Source organism: Cervus canadensis, chromosome 11, assembly GCF_019320065.1.
Source record: "Cervus canadensis isolate Bull #8, Minnesota chromosome 11, ASM1932006v1, whole genome shotgun sequence".
In the NCBI taxonomy this organism is placed as follows: domain Eukaryota; kingdom Metazoa; phylum Chordata; class Mammalia; order Artiodactyla; family Cervidae; genus Cervus; species Cervus canadensis.
In genome coordinates this window covers 40,963,404-40,984,960 of record NC_057396.1, presented here as the reverse complement: position 1 = coordinate 40,984,960, position 21,557 = coordinate 40,963,404, and the positions used below count along the sequence as shown (strand labels likewise).

General features: G+C 45.1%; 2 protein-coding genes across 2 annotated transcripts; one reads left to right on the top strand and one right to left on the bottom strand.

Moving 5' to 3' along the window:
• Positions 1 to 172: 172 nt before the first annotated feature.
• On the bottom strand, positions 173 to 3,219 carry NLRP10 (NLR family pyrin domain containing 10). Its single transcript, XM_043480792.1, is given in 6 exon segments — positions 173 to 237; positions 240 to 254; positions 257 to 566; positions 568 to 711; positions 714 to 1,053; positions 3,134 to 3,219. Coding segments are annotated over 6 exon segments (960 nt in total).
• Positions 3,220 to 12,861: 9,642 nt separating this feature from the next.
• EIF3F (eukaryotic translation initiation factor 3 subunit F) lies at positions 12,862 to 20,179 on the top strand. Its single transcript, XM_043481755.1, has 8 exons — positions 12,862 to 13,362; positions 16,391 to 16,461; positions 16,706 to 16,785; positions 17,220 to 17,357; positions 18,713 to 18,804; positions 19,187 to 19,323; positions 19,453 to 19,566; positions 19,946 to 20,179. The coding sequence occupies exons 1-8, from the start codon at positions 12,906 to 12,908 to the stop codon at positions 20,021 to 20,023; spliced, it is 1,167 nt and encodes a 388-aa protein (XP_043337690.1). The 5' UTR covers positions 12,862 to 12,905; the 3' UTR covers positions 20,024 to 20,179.
• The last annotated feature ends 1,378 nt before the right edge of the window (positions 20,180 to 21,557 follow it).

Sequence of the window (21,557 nt, the reverse complement as noted above, 5' to 3'; positions counted from 1 at the left end):
TTAAAGGCACCTCTGGGGATAGTCATGATATGTTATTAGCATGGAGCTAAATCAAGTCACAGTAAACTTCCAAGACTAAAGGTCTGTGACAAGCCTTGGCTTATTTCCAACGTGGAAATTTGAAAAGTTTCTCAAAATTTGTGAAGCCACTATTTATTTAAGCTACAATTGATCACATTACACCACAGTATAGACTGGGCATTTCTGAGATCTCTCTGCCTCTCTCTATCTGCCCTTCAGCCAAGAGCAGACAACCAGCAAATTCCTAGAACCTGACATGCTTTGTAGAGAACATCATTTGCTTGCACAATGTCAAGGGCATTTCTAACTTGCTTCTCATCTGTGAAATAGGAGCTTAAATAACTCCTCTTCTTGTCCTCAGAGAAACCTCTGAGAATGTGGTCAGAGTGTGGTTGTCTCAGCAAGGGCTCTGAATTCCACGAAGCCAGGGTCTGGGTGGTGATGAGAAGGGAGGACCTCAGCAGTACCGTCCTCCTGACTCAAGGGCACAGCACTTCCTCCATGGGACGGGACCTCAGCCTTTTCAACCTCTCTGCCCAAGGGCCCCTGGGGCTCATCATAGCCATCCAAGATGAACTGGGGCCACTCCAGCTGCCTCAGAATCTCTGTGACAGCTGCTTGATTGTCCCTACAACACCAGAGGAGGAGCTGGTCCAGTTTGCCCTCTGCCAGCAGGGCCACACATAAGGACCCACTCTACAGCTCACACATAAGACATCATCAAACCAGCCTGGGTACAGGGTGCCAGTGGTCTAGTCCAGCACCATTTTTCTGGCCAGGGTTATCTTTCCTATGCCAGCCGACCCCTGTAGCGCCACTCTGGGTGGGACCTGGGAGGGCTCTTCTCATGGATCAAATAGAGCCTCCACTGTGACAGAATCCAGCTCCAGCTCCAGCTCCCGGCTGGAGCAGGGAGAGGAGTCTGGGCTCCGTGAGTTGGGCGTGACCACCGAAAGAAGCTGGTCATGGTTGCCACTGATGCCCCCTTCTTGACCCTCCTGTAAGTGGCGCACACGCTCTCGCGTCCATAATCTGTGCTAGACAAGTGGGGTGTTAGGTAGTGAGATGGGAATAAAAAGAAAGTAATGCTGGCCTCTGTCCTTTATTCTTATCTTTTGTGCTCCACTCTGAAGATTATACTTCTAGCAACATGAAGAGGGCCCACTTCAAGTATGTATATGTGAGTGTGTGTATATATGTGTGTCTGTGCATATATGCATGTGTGGTGTGCTTGTGCCCAGCTATATGAGTGTGCAAGGTTGTGTTCTGTGTATGTGTGGGTGAGTGGCTGGATGTTCGCACAGTGTGAGTGAATCCTTATTTCCCCACGTGCTCATGAAAGCGTGCTATGGAAGTTTGTGTATTTTTGCCGAGGGAAGGCATCAGTGTGCACCAGCATGTATGTTTGTAAGAATATGTGTATATGCAAAGTCACTGTGTGTGTGAATGTCTGAGTGTTCATGTGAAATGTCCCCATGTGAATTGGTGAGGACAGAAAGAGGAGAAAGGGAAACTGGAGAATGGTGACTTCATAGGAGCCCATTCCTGGTAAAGGTAAGCCAGGTGCTAAAGATAAACCAGCTTCTGAGCAGGAGCCCCCCAACTCCTAGTCTACAGAACCCTCCTGTCTTTGTGTCAGAGGAGCTCTCGGGAGTGAAAGAAGCCTGTGGAGGAAGCACTGGTTCCACAAACCCTCTGTTCTCAACCAGCACCCTAGAAGGGATGGGGGCTGTTTAGGTGACATGCCTGCCCCACCCTCTAGGGGGCATCGGTCCACTGGTTCCTTGTGAGAAGCAGCCTGAGCTGCCTGTATCAGAGAAGCTGGGGAAAAGTCTGAGCCCACTGCTTGAGGCTGCTTCTTCTAGTTAGCAGAAACACCTTCACCAACACCACCCCCAACTTCTAAGCTCCTCATACTTTCTCCTCCTCTAGTATGACAACTGGAGACCGGGAGGGCATTATAATCATAAGATACCCTAGTCTTTCTATTAATCACTCCCTACCCTCCACCTGGCAGTGATCATGAAGCAGGAGATAGATGGGCCCCAGGCTGAGGACCTGAAGTCTGTTCCCTATGGACAAATGTGTACGTATATGCTCAGTCGCTCAGTTGAGTCCAACTCTTGGAATATAGCAACCTCATGGACTATAGCCCCCCCAGGCTCCTCTGTCCATGGAAGTTTTCAGGCAATAGTACTACTGTGTGTTGCAATTGCCTACTCCAGGGGATCTTCCCGACCCAAGAATTGAACCCACATCCCTCCCATCTCCTGTATTGGCAGGCAGATTCTTTGCCACTGAGCTTCCTGGGAATCCCCTGTGGGCAGATACTCCAAGATACACATAACAGCAGGGGCAGAGAGGAGCCAAGTCCTGCCCGGATAAAAGATAAAGAAAATACATATTTCTCAATTCTTGAGGTCAAAGAGACTTTCCCAACTACCCATGCACAGAAAAGCTCTTGGGGGGCTAAAAAGGGAGGGGGTGTTACCCCATAATAGATGGTGTCAACTTTCCCACAGGCCTCTGCACTGAAATCCACCTTGGCTAAGAGTGGAGGGCCCTGAGGTATACCAAATACAGACTCAGAGCCAGGCAATATAAGATGACTGGCCAGAGGAAACCCAGAAGAAATGCCCCATATAAAATACACAGAAGCACAACTCTCTCTGACTCCATCCATGTGTGCCTATTCACACATACTATTTTTACTTCCTAATAAACACTTGTTTCACTATTTTCCATCTCTTTGTTGAAATTCATTTCTACAAAGCAGACAAGCCAGGGCCTTGCCACTAGCCACTGGCCCTCATGGTCTAGTGGTTGGAATTCAGAGCTCTCATTGCCATGGCCTGGCTTCAATCTCTGGTCAGGGAACTGAGATCCTGCTTCCTGTTACTGCTGACCAAGGTCAGCCAAAATCAGTCAGAGCCTTCAGCTCAAGGCCACTAGGACCCTGAGGCACTCGGACTCCCAGGCAAGGGCAGAGGGCAAGAGTGAGAGAAGGCAGGAATTATAGGCTAAGGGAAGGGGAGTCTCTGGAAATACCATGGACCGAGGGAGAGTCCCAGGGCCTCCTCTGTCCCCTGCTGCATTCGCCATCCAGACAAACGTGGTTGAGCTGTCCATGAGTTCCAGCAGGTTCATGACCATCGAGACCATGAGCACCACTTTCACAGCCTCCTGGGCTCCATGCATTACTTTAGAGTCAATGCAAATCCAATCTAAATTCATCTTCATGAACTTAATACCAAACCCAGACCCATTACACTCATAAATTTAAATACAAAAATCCTAAACAAAATATTAGCAATCTGAACCCAGTATTGTGTGGAAGAAGTAATATGTAGTAAACAAATTGGGTTTAGCTCAAGAATGGGAGACTGTTTTAATTTTTTTAGTCTATAAATATTAACCTCATTAACAATTAAAGAAATAAAATGTATAATCATAATTAAGCAAAAAATTTTATAAAATTGAAAACTATTCATAACTATTTTGAAGAAACTTTCTTAGTGAACTAGATATTGTAGAGAATTCCTTAAACTCATTAAGAATTGTAGGGAAAAAAAAAAGAATTGTAGGAATAACCTAACCTCATCAAAGGAACCTACAAAAATACCCCCAAGAAACATTATTCAAAAGGGTAAAGATTAGAAAAAGTATTCCCTTTAAAATCGGGAACAAGACAGGCACAGTTGCTATCACCACTTTAATTCTATTGTTCTAGAGTCTGTAGCCAGCACAATAAAAAAAGTGGAGGGGGGAGGACAAAGGCATAATGATTAGGAATGAAAAAAATGAAAGCTATTTTCTGCAAATAATGATTATCTGCATAGAAAAACAAAAAAAAATTAATAGATAAATTATTAAAAACAACAGGTGAATAGAGTTGACAGATGAATAAACTGTTGCACTTTTATGAATTAGTAATAAAAAATTAGAAAATATAGTTATAAGTACAATATCTACAAAAGCAACAAAAATACAAATAATAAAATATGTGTATACTCTACACAAAAAAATTATAAAATTTTACAAAACTACATCAAATAAGACCTAAATAAATTACATCCCATATTCACAAATAGGTCAACTTTATATCACAAAGTTGTCAGTTCAGCTCTAACAGATCTTTAGAGTCAATGCAATCTAAATCCATCAAATTTTACAAATTTATAAAAACAAAAGTAAACAAGTGGGACCTGATTAAACTTAAAAGAGTTTGCACAGCTAAGGTAAAAAGACAACTCGCAGAATGGGAGAAAATAATAGCAAATGAATCAACTGACAGAGGATTAATTTCCAAAATATGCAAGCAGATACAACTCAATACCAGAAAAACAAACAACCCAATCAAAAAGTGGGGGAAAAAACCTAAACAGACATTTCTCCAAAGAAGACATACAGATGGCTAACAAACACATGAAAAGATGCTCAACATCCCTCATTATCAGAAAAATGCAAATCAAAACTACAATGAGATATCACCTCACACCAGTCAGAATGGCCATCATCAAAAAGTCTACAAATGATAAATGCTGGAGAGGGTGTAGAGAAAAGGGAATGCTCTTGCACTGTTGGTGGGAATGTAAATTGATACAGCCACTATGGAAGACGGTATGCAGATTCCTTAAAAAAACTAGGAATAAAATCACCATATGACCCAGCAGTCCCACTCCTAGGCATACACCCTGAGAAACCAAAATTGAAAAATTCACATGTATCCCATTGTTCATTGCAGCACTATTTACAATAGCTAGAACATGGACGCAACCTAGATGTCCATCGACAGATGAATGGATAAAGAAATTGTGGTACATATGCACAAGGAAATATTACTCAGCCATAGAAAAGGAACGCATTTGAGTCAGTTCTAATCAAGTGGGTGAAACTAGAGCCTATTATACAGAGTGAAGTAAGTCAGAAAGAGGAAGATAAATATCATATTCTAATGCATATATACGGAATCTAGAAAAATGGTACTGAAGAATTCATTTACAGGGCAGCAGTGGAGAAACAGACATAGAGAATAGTCTTGTGGACATGGGGAGAGGGGAGGAGAGGGTGAGATGTATGAAAAGAGTAACATGAAAACTTACATTACCATATGTAAAACAGATAGCCAACAGGAATTTGCTGTGTGACTCAGGAAACTCAAACAGGGGCTCTGTATCAACCTGGAGGGGTGGGATGGGGAGGAGATGGGGGGAGGTTCAAAAGGGAGGGGATAAATGTGTACCTATGGCTGGTTCATGTTGAGGTTTGACAAAAAACAACAAAATTCTGTAAAGTAATTATCCTTCAATAAAAAAATAAATTAATTTTTAAAAATTTTTACGAATTTACCCTAAAACATATAGGAAAGAACAAAAGGCCGAGAACAGCCAAAACACATTTAAAGAAAAAGATGGCAGAAGGGAGGGAGAACCTGCCCTACCGAACACTGAGACATATTCCAAAACTACAGCAATTAAAACAGCCTATTATCCAGATTTCAAGACTTTTTTTTTTTTTTTTTTTGGCTATATTGTACAGCTGGCAGGACCCTAATTCTCCAACTAGGATTCGAACCTGGGCCCCCAGCCGTGAAAGCCCAAAATCCTAACCACTGGACTACCAGAGAATTCCCAAGACTTATTCCAAAACCAGAGATATAGTCATTAATAAATCATTATATTTGTGCAGAATAGACAAAATGGAAAAGGAAAAAAAAAGAGCCAGAATTAGTACCTGACATTTATGAAACTTTGATATATAAGTATCATGGCAGATCAATGAGGAAAGAAATAGCAATTCAAAAGGCAAAATTTTTAAATTCCAGATAAATTAAGGGGTTAGAACAAAATTTTTTAAAAAATTAAAATATAGAGAAAATATATGCCTATCTTTATGATATTCAAATAGGAAGGATTTCTTAAACCAGACCCCAAAAGCTCTAACCATAAAGAAAGTATTGACAATTTTTACTGCACTACAACCAAGACTGGTTCTTCAAAAAATACCTCAAGGAAAATCTAAAAACTTGCAGAATGTATTTGCAACATTTATGACTGATAAGAGATGGGTATAAAGGTATGTAAAGAAATCCCTTTTAAAAATAAAATAAATAATATGTAAGTAAATAAATAAGCAACCTAATAGAAAACAGAGCAAATGACATGAAAAGATTTTTCATGGACGAAAAAATACACATGGCCACTGACATATAAAGAGATACTCAACTTCATTAGTAACCTGGAAAATGCAAATTAAGCCCACAAGTAGATACCATTAAATATTCATTCAATTAGGAAAAATTAAGATGTGGCAGAGTTCATTCATCAGTGAGTACTTTTATATATTGCTAATAGGACTGTAAATTGGTAAAACCCCTAGGAAAACAAGTTGCTTTAGAGGCTGGAAATCTGGGACCAGAATGCCAACAAGGTCAGTTTCTTTTGAGTGCTCTCTTCCTGGCTTACAGACAGTTATCTTCTCACTATATCCTCACAATGTAGACTTCTTATAAGACCACAATCCTATTAAATTAAAGTCCCAACCTCATAACCTTATTCAACTTTAATTACCTCTTAAAGACCCTATCTTCAGATAAAGCCACATAACCATTGGGGTTTAAGGCTTCAGCAGACGAATTTTGGGAGGCCACACCTGGACAAGTAACACCAGTTACCAGGTGTTCAAGGCCACATATACAGAAGGATGTTTAAAGCAATTGTGTTCATAATACCAAGAAAGGCAAGCAACCCCATGCCCACTCAATAAGTTGGAAAATAAATTTTGATATATTTAAACAATAAAATATTACACAGCAAGGGAAATGAATGAACTATAGTTAAATGCAATACCATGAATACATCGTAGTGAACTGAGGTTGGGAAGAAAAGATGATTCCAGAAGTTTACTACTTTCAGTATTATACTCTTATAGAGTTCAAAAGCTAGCAAAATTAAAGAATATATTATTTAGTCATATATATATAATTTAAATAAAACCATGATTTTAAGCAAATGATGATGGACACAAAATTCAGGTAAAGTGTCATTTCTCTTTCTCTTTTTTTAGGATTTATTGACTAGCTGCTCTGGGTCTTAGTTGCAGCACACAGATCTTCGATCTTCATTGCAGGATGCGGGGTCTTTAATTGTGATGTGTGGGATCTTGTTTTTTTCTTAGTTGTGGCATGTGGACTCTCCTATTGATAATTGTGGTATGTGGGATTGAATTCTCTGACTAGGGACTGAACTCAACCCTCTTAGCCACTGGACCACCAGGGAAGTCCCTAGATAGTCATTTCTAAGGTTTGGGCAGTGAGGCAATGAAATATTGGGAAGGAAGACATAGTATATATAAAACAGAAATGCTAGAGCCAACCCATCCTGTCTCACAAAAGCCAACTGTTAAATTTTCCGGAATTTTGAGAGCCAGTTGTTAGACTGCTCATAGTTTGCAATTAATCATGCTGGGAGTATATACACCACGGAAATAAGTAGACACTAAAATCAGGGCCGTATTTTTTTTTCAGGTAGCTGGTTGTTAAACACTTAGTAGCATACCACTGTCTGCACCTTGGCATGAAGTCAAGGGGGTTGGCCAGGCTCACTGCTGCTAGAATCTAAGCACCCTGGAGAGGCAGGAGTCAGGGATGGTTAAGGTTAACAAGCCAGAGAAAGAAGCTACACTGACCCAAAACCAGGGGGAGGGAGGGAAGGCCAGAGGCAGGTACAGAAACAAAGATATGAATATCAGAAAGCCAGAGAATCGAGCGAAGGGAATGCCAAGCCAAGAAGACAAGAAGGAGACGGGTCTTGGAGAGCCCTGGAGACAGGCAAGTGCTATAAGCCATGGGTCGCCTGGTCAGGCTGGCTTTTGACAGGGTGACCAATCAGCTGATGGGGTTTGGTTGCTGTAGAACATCCCCCCTGCAGGAAGCCGGTCTGCAGCAGCCACTGAAAGTGCCTCCAGGCAGAGGGCTTTAATGTCACTGAATTTCAGTGTAACAGGAATGTCTCAGGCTAGTGGAGCCTGGCTGAGGAGCATGGCTTCCTGAAAACTGCCTGGAGTGGTCAGGGACCGACTGCTGGTGGGAGGCCACCCACCAGCCTGCCTGGGCCAGTCCCAGTCTGTAGAAGCATGGGGTGACTGTCCACTAAGGAGTAGTTCCTGGGGTCTCTGCCCCACAAGGGCAGCCAGAAAGTGGAAAGTCACTCAGTCGTGTCTGATTCTTTGTGACCCCATGGACTGTAGCTCACCAGCTTCCTCTGTCCATGGGATTTTCCAGGCAAGAATACTGGAGTGGGTTGCCATTTCCTTCTCCAGGGGATCTTCCTGACTCAGTGATTGAAACTGGGTCTCCTGCATTGCGGGCAGAGCCTTTACTGTCTGAGCCACTGTCAGGGAGTGGTTCCTGTAGGCTCTGTCCCACAAGGGCAGCCCAGGTAAGTCCCAGTTGCAGAGTTGAGAGGGCCTGGGGTGCCCCCTTCAGGTTCTCTCATGTTGCTGTTTTTATTCAGTCGCTCAGTCTTGTCTGACTTTGCAGCCCCATGGACTGCAACACACCAGGCTTCCCTGTCCTTCACTGTCTCCCAGAATCTGCTCAAACTCATGTCCATTGAGTCAATGTTGCCATCCAACCATCTCATCCTCTGTCTCCCACTTCTCCTCTTGCCTTCAATCTTTCCCAGCATCAGGGTCTTTTCCAGTGAGTCAGTTCTTCTCATCAGGTGGCCAAAATATTGGAGCTTCAGCTTCAGCATCAGTCCTTCCAATGAATATTCAGGGTTGATTTCCTTTAGGATGGACAGGTTTGATCTCCTTGCTGTCCAAGTGACTCTCAAGAGTCTTTTTAAAGCACCACAGTTCAAAAGCATCAACTCTTCTGTGCTCAGTCTTCTTTATGGTCCAACTCTCATATCCGAACATGACTACAGGAAAAACCATAGCTTTGACTATAGGGACCTTTGTCAGCAAAGTGATGTCTCTGCTTTTTAATATGTTGTCTAAGCTTGTCATAGCTTTTCTTCCAAGGAGCAAGCGACTTTTAATTTCATGGCTGCAGTTACCGTCCACAGTGATTTTGGAGCCCAAGAAAATAAAGTCTGTCACTGTTTCCATTGTTTCCCCTTCTATGTGCCATGAAGTGATGGGTTGTCACTGAAGCTGGGGCTCCCTTCACTCCAGCCATTACTGGGGTGGGGGATGGCTGCACCAAACTATAGGTCCACCTTTAACATGAGCCTGCAGCTATGACCCTGGGCTTGTCAGGCAGGACTGGCAAGCATGTTCCTCAGGACAGCCAGGAACCCACGTGTGATGGAGAATCTTATATGTCAGTTTTACTGGGGCACAGGATCCCCAAATATTCAATCATATTTTTTTCTGGGTGTGTTTGTGAGTGCTCTTGGATGAAATGAACATTTAAAATTGCTAGACTGAGTAAAACAGATAGCTTTCTGTAATGCCAAAGGCTTGAATAGAACAAAAAGGTTGACCCTCTCTCAGGTTAAGTGAACTCTCCTGCCTAAATGTTGAATAAGTCCACGCTCATGCTCAGTCATGTCTAACTATTTGTGACCCCATGGACTGCAGCCCGCCAGGTTCCTCTGTCCATGGGATTTTCCAGGCAAGAATACTGGAGTGGGTTGCCATTTCCTCCTATGTCTCCTGCATTGCAGGTGGATTCTTTACCTGCTGAACCATTAGGGAAGCCCTTGTTGAGCAAGAACACTGGTCTTTTCCAGTCTTCAGACTCAAATTGAGACCTGGACTCTTGCAGGGTCTGGAGTCTGCCAGCTTTGGGACTAGAAGTACACATTGGCTCTCCTTGGCTCCAGCTCATCCACCAAAGATCTTAGGACTTGTCAATCTCCTTAATCACCTGAACCAACTCCTTATCCTAAATATGTATTTCCTGTTGGTTCCTCTGGAGAGCCCTAAGACTCCATCCACTATGTACACAACACATTTCCCACGGTAAGAGGACAGCCCATTTTCTCTCCCCCCATGCCTTCTGCCCTTCTCTAATAAACCTGGACCCAGAGTTTCTGTTTGTATGGTTCAGCCTGCCTAGATCCCTCAATCAGCCACTAAAAAGCCAGCATCTGGATGTATGAATGCCCTGTCCCAGCCAGTCAGCATCCTTGAAAGACCACACCAATGATCCCTCTCCTCCTGCCCCTGAGCAGAGGGAAATCACAAGATTGACTGAATCTTTGAGATCTCTGGGATAAGCTGGGTCCTCAGATAATGGGGTCAATGCCTCGGAGGGCTCACTGTCTATCTCTCTTCCTAACACTGTCCATCCCCCAAGGTTGAACTTGACCTTTGCCTGGCCATTCTCTCCAGATGGTCTTGCCTCCACTTCCTTGAGAAAAGCATTTGACAGAAGTTCCTGCAATGTCCCTTCTCTCCCCCATTCAAAGTGTCTCTGAATCTTGATTCATCCTTTTCTCTGTCCCTCCAAAACAAAAAGGGTCCTTAAGCCCCTGATATAAAAGTTCCTGAGGGTGCAGTGTCCACAGCCAACTCAAATCTACACATGGAGATAAGGTCCCAAGTTTCTGCATGGTCATTTGGGAGCAGCAACACTTCACTGGAGTGGTTCCTGCCTCTAGTCTTCTTCCCATACGATGATCTCAGGGGACCAGCCCTGGCTAAGGCAGACCGCCCCCCTCCCCCACCCCAGGCACCCAGAAGGCAGGCCAGAGCCCAGGGCAGCCTCTCGAGCAGGTCCCTCATGCCATGCGAGACCATCCCTCTAAACTAGGCTTTTCCCATCTGGTCCTCCTTCCTCCCTTGGAGACAATTAGCCTTGTTCGCACTTGTATATTCAATCTTTCTTTCTCCTCTAGATCCTTACCCTTGATTTAAAATACACTTGAAACTCTTTCAGCCTAAATTGTCCCCATCTCAATCCTGCTGTTCCCTCTGTTACTGCTTTAAGCGTCTTCTTTCCTTCCCAGGCAGTTTCTTTGAGAGAGTAGCCAGCACTCTTACATTGAGTCAACCTGACCCTTCCCTCACTCTTGAATTCTGGCTTCCATATCCAACCCAACCTGGAATCCACTGGCACTGCTCTACAGGGACTGCTAAACATCTATGTCATCAAATGCAAGAATCACTTCAATCATCCTGAGGTTGGCTCTTCACCTGTGTTTGGGGTGTCAGCTTAAAAAATATTCACAACCTAAAAGTTAAATGTTATGTTTAATTCAATGAGAATTTTTAGGACTTCAAGCCCAGGAGGCAACATCTCAAGCAACCCTGATAGAACTGCTCCAAGGAGGCCAGGCAGGGGGCCAGGTTACACAGTTTTGTGTAACAAAGGGCTGGTAAGTCTGAATAACAAAAGATTTTTGTTAATTAAAGGAAACCAGATATCTCAAGGAATTTAGCACTTTTATTTGTATGGGAAGATGCAGGAGTCTAGGCTCACTGAAATCATTCCTTTGATATGCATCCACCTATCTGGGGCCAGTATTCTGTGTTTCAACATCCTGAATTTCCTCAAGGCTCACAATGGGGCGTGGCTACAGTCTGAGGCTTTTAAATGGCAGGTATTCTTTCCTTCCTAAGTTCCCTCAGGCTCATCAGCTCACCGTCAGTGGTGGCTGCAATCGCTAATGGCTGTGACTTCCTTTGTTTAGTGATATGTCAGGAAATATTCCATTTCTCGAAGGGAATGGAAAGAAAGAATGTACCCAGAATACCCACAGGAGAGCAGGATCATGGGAATTCTAATCACAAAAGGTAGATCCAAGGAGAAAGCAGTTCTTGGGCATGAGAGTCCAGGCTAAGTTCAACCTCACCCACCCACCTTGCCAGCTGGAAGCTGGCACTTGACCCAACTAAAGGATTTGACAAGTTTCCTCATAGGCAGATGTTATCATACCCCTCACACAATAAAGGAAGCTGAGGCTCAGGAAGTTAAAATAAAAACCCTCTAGATTGCCCAAAGTTACACAAGGAGTCAGGATCAGAGCTCCTTCCACACGTAGTGTTGCAGAAACCAGTAATCAAGAAATCAAGCACCACACTCGGAGAGTTGGAGAGCTCAGGTTTGTTAAGCCAGCGGGCCCGGAGGAGTTAACTCTCCAAGCTCTGAGCCCCGAACAAAGAAGTTACAGAGTTTTTAGACAGACTACAGTGGACAGCACTAGCTGCCAACAGGCTGGTTTAAACTAAGGCATTTCACACGCGCGGGAACAGCAGTCAAAACGGGGAGATGAATGGCTGACCTTTATATGGACAGGCATGATTAACCAGGATTGCAGGGGCTGGGCAATTGCAAAGAGCAGGACAAGAGTGTGTGAGATAAGCTCTAGTTCCTAGGATTTTAAGTCCCCACTTTCAGAGACTACATGACCTACATTATCCAGACTTTGCAAGGAGCAAACTGAGTTACAGAGGCAGAAGGAGCAGGAGGTTATGTAAAATTTTAACTTTTCCTCTTCACTAATTCATTCTATAAAGTACTTATTTGTTTCTCTCTACTAGAACGTAAACTTTTCAAAGACAACGGTCTTTGTTCTGCTCTCTGATATCTCCTAAAAGTGTCTGGCACATATTCAAATTGTTTAATGAATGATCCACTGTATGGACACCTTAGGATGCAGTCAAGAACAAAGCCCTTTCCTTGATGCCAATTATACCACTGAAGTGCCAGCTGCGACCTTTGCACCGCTCTCTGGCTCCATCTGGTGGCACTCTCTCTCCTCCCCGGGCGGTCCCAAGTTTTCTCGGAACTAGTTAGCTTGGGTCTCGCTGAGTGCGCATCGGACCAAAATCAAAGAGCACAAACTCAGAGCAGGAAATTGTAACTCTGAGAGGCATCTTCAGTAGCCAGTAAGCAGAAGCACTTAGTTCACGTGGTACAGGTTCAGCCTATGGCGCTCCTAATGTTCTCCAACTGGCTCTCTTCCGGTTTTGGCTCCTTCTCTCTCGACAAGATGGCCACACCGGCAGTACCGCCGAGCGCGCCTCCCGCCACCCCATCCGAAGCTCCAGCTGCGGCCTCATCTCCGGCCACGGCCCCGGCCCCGGCCCCAGCCTCAGCCTCGGCTCCGGCTCCAGTGCCGGCCCCGGCCCCGGCTCCAGCTCCATCGCCGGCTCCCGCGTCATCCTCAGACCCGGCAGCGGCTGCCACCGCGGCTCCGGGCCAGACCCCAGCCTCAGCGCCAGCCCCAGCGCAGACCCCCGCACAGTCTCTGTCTGGCCCTGCTCTCCCAGGCCCCTTCCCCGGCGGCCGCGTGGTCCGGCTGCACCCGGTCATTTTGGCCTCCATCGTGGACAGCTACGAGCGACGCAACGAGGGAGCTGCCCGGGTTATCGGGACCCTGCTGGGTGAGTGGTCAGGGGAAATTGACGTTCTCTTTTACTTCCCACCTCCTTTTATCTTGTTCCCCTCTATTCTCACTCCCTTGTAGTTATTTGTTGAATAAGTATCGTGTGACAAGTGACTAACATTTTATTTTTAATCTTCGCAGTAGCATTTCGCTTCAAGTATGATTAGCCCCAATCGCCGAAAAATGTGTTCACACCCTTACTGGGACGTCAAAAACCTTTTGACTCCCTAAACCCAAGTGACCAAGTTTTTTCCTCTTACCTACTACTGGTCTTTATTTTCCGAGTGTTAACCGAGAAGTTTTTTCTAACTAGTTGGCAACGGAGTGGGGACATCTTGTAGAAAGATATCCCTCTCAGCAAGTAAACCAGTTTGGCAAGAACCCATTTGAATTTCAATATTCTGCTTAAACGTCTAAGCCTGATCCTTCTTTCCTCGCTCTGTCTAATACTAGTCACCAGTGAAATATAGACCCCCGTTTCCCCAGTGTAGTCTCTGATTCTTCGTTTGGACACAAACAATTAATACAATACAAATCTATTCTTTGTATTAACCATCACATGGAAAAAATAACGTTTTTCCCTGCCATGTTCCAAATTTGAGGAATGGGTATTTTATGTTAGAGTAAAACCGAGAAGCCCTAAAAAGGGATTTCTGACAATGTATTCTTTTCTCTGGGGACTTCTGGTCCCATCAAGTTAATTTTCATTCCATCTTGGTCACAGATATGGGGCAATTTTGTGATTCCACTTTAGTCGCATTTTTATGCTTTCTCTTTCTTAACCCTTGAACGTGTAATAGTTTCCATTGTAGAAGACAATTGGTGTTTTGAGAAGAGGACAATAGTTGTAGCCAGACTTCTGCAAACATTAGGGAAGTCTCTTTCCTTCAGGGACTTGCTGAAGATGCCTGACTGTGCTGACACAGACTAGGTATGAAGCAGCTGTTGGTTGCTGTCATCAACTACATCAGGCACACTCCTGACACACATTCTCTCTCTTATCTTTGAGAGTGTAGCATTTTACGGAAACTTCAGTTGATTCATTATCTTACAAACATTGCCATAGCTATCTCAAACCAAGCCTTTGTATTTGCTTGTTCTCCCTATTTTTTTCCTTTAAATTCACTCATTTTCCAGGTTCCCAGGAAAAATTTTCACTCTGTCCTTCATCTCCCATACACCCACCCTCACCTCTACTCATAATCTCCCAAAGTGTGAAAATGTTAGTCACTTAGTCCTGTCGGACTCTTTGCGACCCATGGACTGTATGGTCTGTAGCCTGCGGGCTCCTCTGTGCATGGAATTCTCCAAGAATACTGGAGTGGGTTGCCATTTCCTTCTCCAGGGGATCTTCCTGACCCAGGGATCAAACCCAGGGCCTCCTGGTTGTAAGCAGATTCTTTACAGTCTGAGCCACCAGGGGGGTCCCAATCTCCCACAGTATGCCAGAATTCTGTAATGATGCCCTGCCTTGAGCAGTGACTCTTGCATCACTGACTTGGCTCTCAAGAAATACTATTTTATTCTTTCGGCTACACTATCAGATTTCTCAAATTCACTAGATCTATTAACTAAAGAAACAATTCTCAATTCTCCACCCTAGATTTGTACTCGGTACCCCCAGATATTGCAATGACCCGAGTTAGACCAACTGTAATCTAGATTTTCAGCTCCTCTTCCAGAATGGAATCATGGTACAATGCTAGATGTTACAGAGGCAATGCTTACTGAAGAATGAAGCACAGAATCTGCTTGCTAGGAATATAGAAATTTTAAGTTAGAAAGCAGTTCATGGGACATATTCCATTTGGTTAAACTAAATCACTAGTACCTTTTATGTGCCATAAAACTATTAGATACTTAGAATTCAAAGGCTGATAAAACGAATGCTACTCTTAACCTTAGATTCAAGATGAAGATATACTCTTATATGCAAGTAACTGGAGTATAATGAGATAAATGCTCTAATAGAAGGGTGCCATAATGGCATGCCAATATAGAAGACTTGCTATTTCAGAAGCTCAGAGTGGTCAAGTCTGTTGACAAAAGGTCAGATAAGATATAGAGTATGTATGCATATTACTATATATAAAATAAACAACAAGGACTTACTGTACAGCGTAGGGAACCATACTTAGTATTAATGGAAAAGAATCTGAAAAAGAATATGTGTGTATATACAGGTATAACTGAATCACTTTTCTGTACGCTTGTAATATTGTAAATCAACTGTACTTCAATTAAAAAGAAAAAGTATCATTGGTTTTGGGGATATAGTTTCAGCTAAGAGGGCAGAAACCACAGTGAAGTGGGATTAAACAGACACTGATGGGTCGGGAGCAACATTGTAGTCTGGTGGAGAGGGAAGCACCAGAAGCCTAGTGAGAGGGACTAGTAAGTTAGGGTAAAAATGGAGCAATCAAGGGACTGGGGGTCTTAGTGAGGTCAAGAAACAAGGTAGCAGGAATAAAAATATCAGAACTAGAAAAATAAAAGTTTGTGGTATGATGTTTAGGGTTCACAAGGAGAAGTTTTCTGGATGATGGTAGGGTTAAGGTTATGACTGGGACCATATGGCTGCAGGGAGGTCCAGGGGAAGCTCCCTAAAAGTGTGCTCTGAGGATGGGGCTACTCTGTGAGTGGTCTACATAGACACTGTTAGAATCCTCCAGGCAGCTCTGCAGGTGAAATTCTATTGAGGAGAAAGTCCAGAGCCTGAAAGACGAAGATCTTAGAGTGAAGATCTGGCGTAGGACAGGTAGCAGGAAGCGAGGCAAAAGGAGACCCTATGAAGGAAGAATAGACGCTGTTTGCTGATCGTTAAAGAAGAGAGTTGGAGATAACTCTGGGGTTTCATTTCTCTGGAAAATCCAGGTTCCATTGGTACACATGGCTGAAACTTGGGAGCTTCTGAGTCCAGTTTGGAATTTTGTTGTTGTTCCTTGACTTCGAGGAGATCTCTTGAAAGCATTTGGGGCAGTTGGAAGCCCAAGGTTTTATAACACTTGGACCATTCTGTCTCACAGGAACCGTCGACAAGCACTCAGTGGAAGTCACTAATTGCTTCTCAGTGCCACACAACGAGTCAGAAGATGAGGTGAGTAGGGATTTGAGATCCCCATACGGTCTATAGCTATTCATTTGCCAGACTCTCTGTGGGGCCCTCCTACACCAAGGGTGTCGTGCTCATAACTAGAACTGCCGTTCGTTCAAAGAGCTTTTTCCCATTTGGACATACTTGCCAAGCCTCTTCTCTTTGTTGGGAGTGGCCTCTTGTCTTGTTCACCCATTTTGCTGTGGACTTGTGGCTTCTTAGCTTTCTTTCCTGCCCTTCTTCTTAGGTGGCTGTTGACATGGAATTTGCTAAGAACATGTATGAGTTGCACAAGAAAGTCTCTCCAAACGAGCTCATCCTGGGCTGGTGAGTTGGGACGGGGGTGGAACATCTCAGTGGTTGATTGCCAGCGCCTTTTGCCACCTGACTAGGTAGCGTACTTCCTCTTTTGGAGACAGGGTATTGAATGTGTATTATCTCAAGGAGCTGGGAATTCTGTGTGTTTTGCTGGCCGTTCTGATCCTGTGAGGCCAAGAATACTCATTTTGAGCTGCAGCTTTTGCTGAGCAAGTCGTTTTTGCCTCCCTGGTGACTTCGAGTTTTTCATGAGGTTTTAAGTCAGCCTTGTTTTATTTGACTTAATAAAATTATCAGTGTGCTTTTTTCTTTTTTACTTCACTGTTGTCCCTGGGGGTATAACCACCACAAGGGTGTCAGGTACCCAGAGACACCCATGCCACCATCCTGCTTAGTGTTGATGTCACGTGTAGACATGAGTCCGCAGCTCTTCCGTTTTCCAGGTACGCTACAGGCCACGACATCACGGAGCACTCGGTGCTGATCCATGAGTACTACAGCCGAGAAGCCCCCAACCCCATTCACCTCACGGTGGACACCAGCCTCCAGAACGGCCGCATGAGCATCAAGGCTTATGTCAGGTGACCAGGGGCTTGGGCCGCAAGGGCATGGAGCCTCCTTCATCCGTGCTAACCCTGGGTGACACCCGCCTCCACCCCATGCCGGTGTCATCCTTCAGTTTGCAACTTGCTGCCTCCTGAGGAAGCCCCTGCCTCATTCTCGGCAGTTATCCCTGGAGAGGTTTTACTCAGAAAGAAACTATCCCTGAAGTTACCACTTGCTGACCCTTGCCTGCCCAGACTTCTGCTCATTGCTCTTAGCCAATTTCCAAGGGCAGCCCTTTAGGTATTTGAGCAAGCTTGTTTTTCCTGTCATCTCTTCTAGAAGCTAACTCATACACAGCTCCTGCCGCCGATCCTCACATGGTGTGCTAACCAGGATTCTTCTCCATCTTCACTGATTTTCTGAATTGCCCTTAGGTTTGTCATTAGCCCTAAAACTGTGCATAGAACACAGGGCAGTACAGGTTAAGAGTGGCTGTCTTTATCTTGAACATGTCCGTTAATCCTGGTTATAGTACAGTGTGAGTGACAGTCACATTGCTCTGTTGGCACATTGAGCTTGCAGGCAACTAGAATGCTGGGTGATGGGGGGTGTTGGGCTGGATGATGGGAAAGGCTGTAGTGGCATGCCAGAAAAGCAGCAGCTATAGGAGCTGAAAGGATGATATTTTCTCCTTGGAATGACGCCCTTTGTTAGCGCGTCTCTTATTACATTTAATTTTGTGCTGTTTCTGTGTCTGACACTGAAGTGGCTGGTTAACCATTGTGTGGTGGGACAAAGGTGGTACATGTCAGTTCTTACAGGGCCAGTTATTGTACCACTAAGCTCTAGCTGTTGCCTGATTTCTTAGCCTTTCCAAATATTTCAGACTCCTGCAGATCCAATGAAAGTGTGTAGTTGACTCAGTAAAGGCAGTCACCTTTACTGAGATTAATTATTGCACCCAGTCTAATCTTGATGGACCAGAATAGATTTTTTTTTCCAGTGCTGATGAGTGCCTTTCTGTCCCAGATGAGACCTGTCCTGTCACTTCTTTCTGTGGGGAAGGATGTCTAGGCACCGAGTTCCACAGGGATATTAGTGTCCTGTCCTCTTCACTGAGATCTCAGTGTGTGAAGTAATCCTATGGAAAAGGGTCCAGGCCCCGTCCAAATGCTGAGTCCATTCTCTCAGGCCAAGAGTTTGGTGTGTGGAAAGAGCTAAGGGAAGAAAGTGGCTTGTTCTCTTTAGTCCTCTGGGCTTCATCTCGTCCAGCCTTCTCATCTCAGAACCTTGGAAGCCATACTCTTGATATGACTGCTTTCCTAGCCGGGACCAAACATGGAAACTGCCCCCCAAAGCCATTTGTTAACCTTGACTTCTGTCTCCCCAGCACTTTAATGGGTGTTCCTGGGAGGACCATGGGGGTGATGTTCACCCCTCTGACAGTGAAATACACATATTACGACACTGAACGCATTGGAGGTAAGTGACCTCCCCATTTCTAGGTCCTGGACATTTTTCAAGGGAGGGGATTTCTATATAACAAGGATGGAAGACCTTGGGTGGGTTAAGAGCAACCCTTGATCTAAGGTTTGTGTGGGACTCGAGGAATTATTTGAGAAGTTGTTAGAGGTGGGAAATCATCAGCCCCAGAGGCTACGTGGCCATTCATATAAATGGCCAAAACCAGCGATTAGCATCCTGGGTGCAGGCGTTCAACTCTCTCAGAAGGAAGAAAAGCTAGTAAGGGCAGAGCAGGGGAAGTTTGGGGAAGCTGACTGAGTCCAGAAGGAGGTAGTTTGAGTTCTGTTTCCTGATGGGATGGCTGAATTCTCTGTCTCTTCTACCCCACCCACTCCCACAGTTGACCTGATCATGAAGACCTGTTTTAGCCCCAACCGGGTGATCGGCCTCTCCAGTGACTTGCAGCAAGTGGGCGGGGCTTCCGCTCGCATCCAGGACGCCCTCAGCACAGTGTTGCAGTATGCGGAGGACGTGCTGGTGAGGATGGGAGGGAAACAGGAGGAGGAGGGCGTGGGTCTCCACTGTGAGATGGCAGGAGCTGCGCTGGCGAAGTCACGGTATCAGAGACAAGAATTAACGTGCCGCATTGACTCTCTTGGTGCTCAGTCTGGAAAGGTGTCAGCCGACAATACTGTGGGCCGCTTCTTGATGAGTCTGGTTAACCAAGTACCCAAAATAGTTCCCGAGGACTTCGAGACCATGCTCAACAGCAACATCAACGTGAGTGTTGTCCCTGGGCTTCTGGGAGCCTGCGCCTCAGCACGTACACGTGTGAAGTGGGTGGGGAGGTGGCCTGGAGAAGGCAGAGGACGCAGGGCAGCGCCTTTGGCCCCCTTGCAGTGCAGGCTGTGAGGAAGAAAGCACAGGTGCTCAGAGATTCTCCTCCTGCTCACTCTTTGCTTCCCATGGCTCAGGGGTATCAGAGATGAAAAGGTGTTCTCAGGCATTTCCTTTTTGTCTTCCTCCTACTCTTGATCAGCCTCTCCCAGCTTTCATTTGCCAGGACTGCCTTAGCCTCGGTGACCATCATACAGCTGGCCAGCCTTTCTGCTTACTTTCTGCCCAGCCCTGCACTCATCCTGGATTCCTTCTCTTCCAGGACCTGTTGATGGTGACCTATCTGGCCAACCTCACACAGTCACAAATTGCCCTCAATGAGAAGCTTGTGAACCTGTGAAGCGGCCTCGGGCAGCCCTCCTGCCACACTGGGCCCCAGCCAACCCCAGGACCCAGGTGGAGTGAAGGAGAAATGGTGTCTTTGTGATCTGAGTCACACTGAGTCAGTCAACTGCTTGTGACTCTAAATAAACATAGACTACCTTTTGTAAGTGAATTCCATCTAATGTGAGTTTCCCTCTGGGTGGAAGGGAAAAGGCAGTTCTGGAGCTCACCCAGGAACCAGGAAGTGAGTACTTTGGTGGAAGCTGGGTCCTGTGTGTGTGGCCTGAATCCAGGTCTGGATTTTTTTATGCCACTGTCTGCTTCATGGTTTAGTGGCCCAGTGAAATAATTGCTCTCATAAAGCAAAAATACAACATAATGGGAACATAAGGGCTGACCAGAGTCTGTCAGAGTCTATGTAAGACATGATATCTGAGCTGATGTGTTTTTTTAAACAGGAAATCTGAAAAGGGTGATTGGGACAAAGGAAGTACATGGAAAATTGCTTAACCTGTTTAGAATCTAAGAAGGCAGGAGCCAGACCACGAGGGCCCACAACCTGTGGAGGTTGGATTTTTATCCGGGAAGTTGTGGGAAGGCATTGGGTAATTAGATTTGGATTTCAGGAAGATGACTGGGTACTGGTGTAGAGGTAGGAGGGAAAAGGAGAAAAACAGAAGGCAGAGAGATAGGCAGAGTGTCGCCATGATTGTCGGGAGATGACGCGAGCCCAGGTTCAGGCCGGGCCTTGGGGATGGTGACAGACTTGGGTTCAGGAGGCAGACTCCAAGGAGGACCTGGAGTCAGGTTGACACTTGGATGGTGAGATGGGGGCAGTCTGGGATATTGCCTGGTTTCTGATAAAGGTGATAGAAGGGCTGGTGATATATGAAAACCTTGGCTACTCGAGAGTGGTGGAAGCTGAGGATGCAGAGGTAGGGTTACAGGGTAGTTTACCAAATGGTAAAGTCTTAAATGCAAATAAATATGACTTATTTTGTAAACTGGGGCCACACCAGATGTTTTGAGGAAAGGCTGAAGAATTCAAGTTACGTGTTGCCTCATGTAATACTTAGCAAATGCTAACCAGTGTGCTAAGCAAGAGGTCCTGGTGCCTGCTTAGAACCTGCAGGGGGGCAAAGAGACCATCACTTTGGGAATCATGAGATGTTAAAGGTCGTGGAAGACTTCCAGTTAGGAAATGAAACCTAAGCTGGACTTGAAGAATGAGAAAGAGGCAGATTGAAAAAGAAAAGAGGAAAATAGGGCATTCTAGACAAAAAACAGCATGTGCAAAGGCTTGGAGGAAGACTGTCACCTAATGTTGCTCCATTGTTGCCCACCCTGGCCACAGAGTTGTTTGTAAGACAAGAACACTCCTCTGTGCCTGCAAGGATGCTTGATTTTTCTTTTCCCCAGGCTTTGCCTATATGTGCACAAGTTTGTTTTTCCTGTGAAATGTGTTTTCGCACATTCTCCTTGTGGTTGTGCCTGTGCTGGAAACGCTGCAGTGTTTCTGGGTGTGACACCGTGTGTTCCTTGAGTCCTGT

What these genes read in the sequence shown, in the direction of transcription:
- EIF3F (XM_043481755.1), top strand. Translation starts at nt 12,906, where the DNA reads ATGGCGCTCCTAATGTTCTCCAACTGGCTCTCTTCCGGTTTTGGCTCC. An exon ending in AGTATGCGGAGGACGTGCTG is followed by an intron (nt 19,324 to 19,452) that starts GTGAGGATGGGA and finishes CTTGGTGCTCAG; the next exon opens with TCTGGAAAGGTGTCAGCCGA. An exon ending in TGCTCAACAGCAACATCAAC is followed by an intron (nt 19,567 to 19,945) that starts GTGAGTGTTGTC and finishes CTTCTCTTCCAG; the next exon opens with GACCTGTTGATGGTGACCTA.